Source organism: Ixodes scapularis, unplaced genomic scaffold (assembly GCF_016920785.2).
Source record: "Ixodes scapularis isolate PalLabHiFi unplaced genomic scaffold, ASM1692078v2 PGA_scaffold18__7_contigs__length_3171195, whole genome shotgun sequence".
NCBI classification, from domain to species: domain Eukaryota; kingdom Metazoa; phylum Arthropoda; class Arachnida; order Ixodida; family Ixodidae; genus Ixodes; species Ixodes scapularis.
Window position 1 is genome coordinate 1742190 of NW_024609844.1, and position 2715 is coordinate 1744904.

Consider the following 2715-nt stretch of genomic DNA (forward strand, 5'->3'; position numbering starts at 1 on the left):
AAGTTTAAGTTCCGTCAATCATGTAGTTTTACATAAGTAACACAATTTACGTGATCGCAACGCGTGAACTGCATGAGCTGCATCGCGATCGCGATGAATCGTTATGGCCGGCGTAGTCAGCCGAGTTGCCGAGTGAAGAATCAACGTCGTGGAGCATTCTGTAGTGTTGTGGCACAGTCGCGTAGGATGGCCGGACAAACCAAAAAGGGACGTACCCTCGGCCCTCGGGTCTCGGCTCGTCAATTTGAGATCTTGTGGGACTATCTGTCGGTAAACCCAGCCCTTGTAAGGGCTGCCACAGATAGTTCCCTGACTCAGGACGAGAGGAAAGTTCTGTGGGACGTCGCGGTAAGCGACCTCAACGCCCAAGGCCCGGCCATGAAAACCAGGGCCGAATGGAAAGGTTATTGGAATTCAAGAGTGTACGCGGCAAGGGGTAGAGACCGGGATGCCACCACCTCCGCGCGACAGACCGGTGGGGGTGCCAACCAAGTGCCGCCGCTCAACGCCGAGGAAGAAAAAATCCTGGCCCTCGTGGGAACAGACTCCTCACGAGGGTGCGGCGGAAGGCGCGTGGGTTGCTACGCACCCGCACCTCTTCCCGCGCCTTCGGATGATACCTCGGCTGCAGCGGCGGTGAGTACCCGCAGACGCAATGTTAACTCATCCAGCATGCGGTATTTAGCTCATTGTGCACAAAGGTATAAAACGGAACTAGCGCGATTGTGCTGCTCTACGTTTTAAACGTGTCCCCTATCATGGTGCAGCTGTTGTAGATCACAGATAAACCACTGCTGATACCTGAATTGTGAAGAAACCAAGAGATGTACTGAAACTGCCATATTGCAGCAGCCTCGGCTGCAGCTACAAGTCATTATCCGGGAAGGTGGCTGTGCCTCTGTATGTGTAAACTCTGGTTTCGTTGACTTATACAGGCCCCCTCACCGGCTGTGCCAGATGCGGGGCCAGATTCACCGCCAGCGTCCGCACGGGTGGCTTCTCCGCCACCACCATGTGGTAAGTGTGGGACAAATAAAAGAATGTCAGTGACAGAGCAAGGCTCAGCATGCTGGCATCAGGTATACCATTAACTATGCGCTTCATGGTGTTATCAGATACTCTGCCACCCCGGAATGTTAGGCCCCGGTCTGGCACAGAGTGCACAGCCCGCGACCTCCTGGCAGCACAGCAGGAGCAATTGGCAGTCCAGAAGGAACTGCTGGCCACGCAGCAGGGTCTGCTGAGGGCCCAGGAGCGGCAGCTGGCCATCCAGGAACGTCTGCTGGCGTCCCATGACGAGATGCTGGTGCTCCAGAGAGGTGCTGCCGAAGCATTACGCGGGCTAACATCAGTACGTATTTAGTTTTGAAACCTGTGAAAATAAAAGTGTCGTATTATGTGGTATTAACTAATGCTCTTAAGCCAAGGTTGTTCATCCTTGCTTGTTCTTAGGTAATGAGATTTGACAACTTTATAGGGCAAAACAAAAATTAGGTGACATTCTGTTAACAGATGCCTGAATCAAGATTTGAAGAAGTCCTTGTGGTCTCTCGGCACGAGACATGCCGAGAGTCGGTCATGTCTTGTGGGTTGTGTGCAGTATTTGGAAATCCAGAGCACAAACATGCCTGGATTGTACCAATAATCACATAAACTGCTGGTGTTTTCTGGCTACATGCCCTTGTTATTCCCAATGCAGCAGTGCAGAAGCCTTTTTCCAATAGAAAGCCTTGTACTGTGCAAACACTGCATTGTTTGGCCGGTGTGTAAGAGTTCGGTGATTGTATGGAAGCTCCCCAGTTAACAGGTTTAGTAAAGTGCAACATGATGCTGTAATTTGCTTCAAGCGAAGTACAAATCTTTGAAATTAATCCCGAGGCGAGAGCACCGGCCTACGGATTCCCATGTGGCGGGTTCGAATCTCGGCCGAGGTGCCCGCAATCTGATAGAGGCTTATTGCGGAGAAGGCACCATGTAACCGAGCTTTCGGTTACACGTCAAGAGATCCCCAGGTGGTCGAAATTAGTCCCCAGTCATCTGCTGGGGCGTGTCACATGCCCGTCATTGGTTTGGCCCGTAAAACCCCAAAATTCGATTTTGACTTATTGAAAATAACTAGGAGTGCTACTCTAAGAAAGGAAGTGTTCCAAGCTCTTCACAACACTGGAACACTCTAGCAAATGCTTTAATTCTTCGGACTGCAAACAACTGCTGTTCAGGAATGTATATTTTGCTACTAATATACTTTTTCTCATGCTTTCTCTACAGGCTGTGCAAGCACTAGCGGCCTCCAGTGCCCAGCAGGCGTCCTCGTTGACTACGCTTGTGCTCCACCTCATGGGTGTACGTAACCTCCAGCCACAATTATAAAAAAAAAAAAAAAATCGAGCAGTTTTTGCTTTTTTCAATAATTTATTCATTCTGCTGTGAAGGAGCCCGACAGACCCTTTACCACGACAAACACATAATTGTTGTGTGGCGATACACTGCCTGCTTTTGGCAATAAGGAGCCCCTTTTATAGGCCCTCGCTTTTCCGGAACATCCAGTTTAGAACATTCTGTTCTGGAATTAATACGTAACAGCACTGTTCAATAATTTTCTAGAACAAGAGATTTTACAGGTTAACAAAATGCATCCGGTTCCAGGGTTGGAACCCGGGATTCCTGCCTTGCAACTGGGTGCGGTGCCCACTCGGCCACCGCCACACACAGCAA

General features: G+C 50.1%; 1 protein-coding gene across 1 annotated transcript; it reads left to right on the forward strand.

The window, feature by feature from the left end:
* Nucleotides 1–448: 448 nt before the first annotated feature.
* On the forward strand, nucleotides 449–2355 carry LOC115315247 (the record flags this gene model as incomplete). Its single annotated transcript, XM_042290076.1, has 4 exons — nucleotides 449–475; nucleotides 936–1014; nucleotides 1116–1351; nucleotides 2269–2355. Coding segments are annotated over exons 1-4 (429 nt in total), but the record flags the coding sequence as incomplete, so codon positions are not given.
* Between the last annotated feature and the right edge of the window lie 360 nt (nucleotides 2356–2715).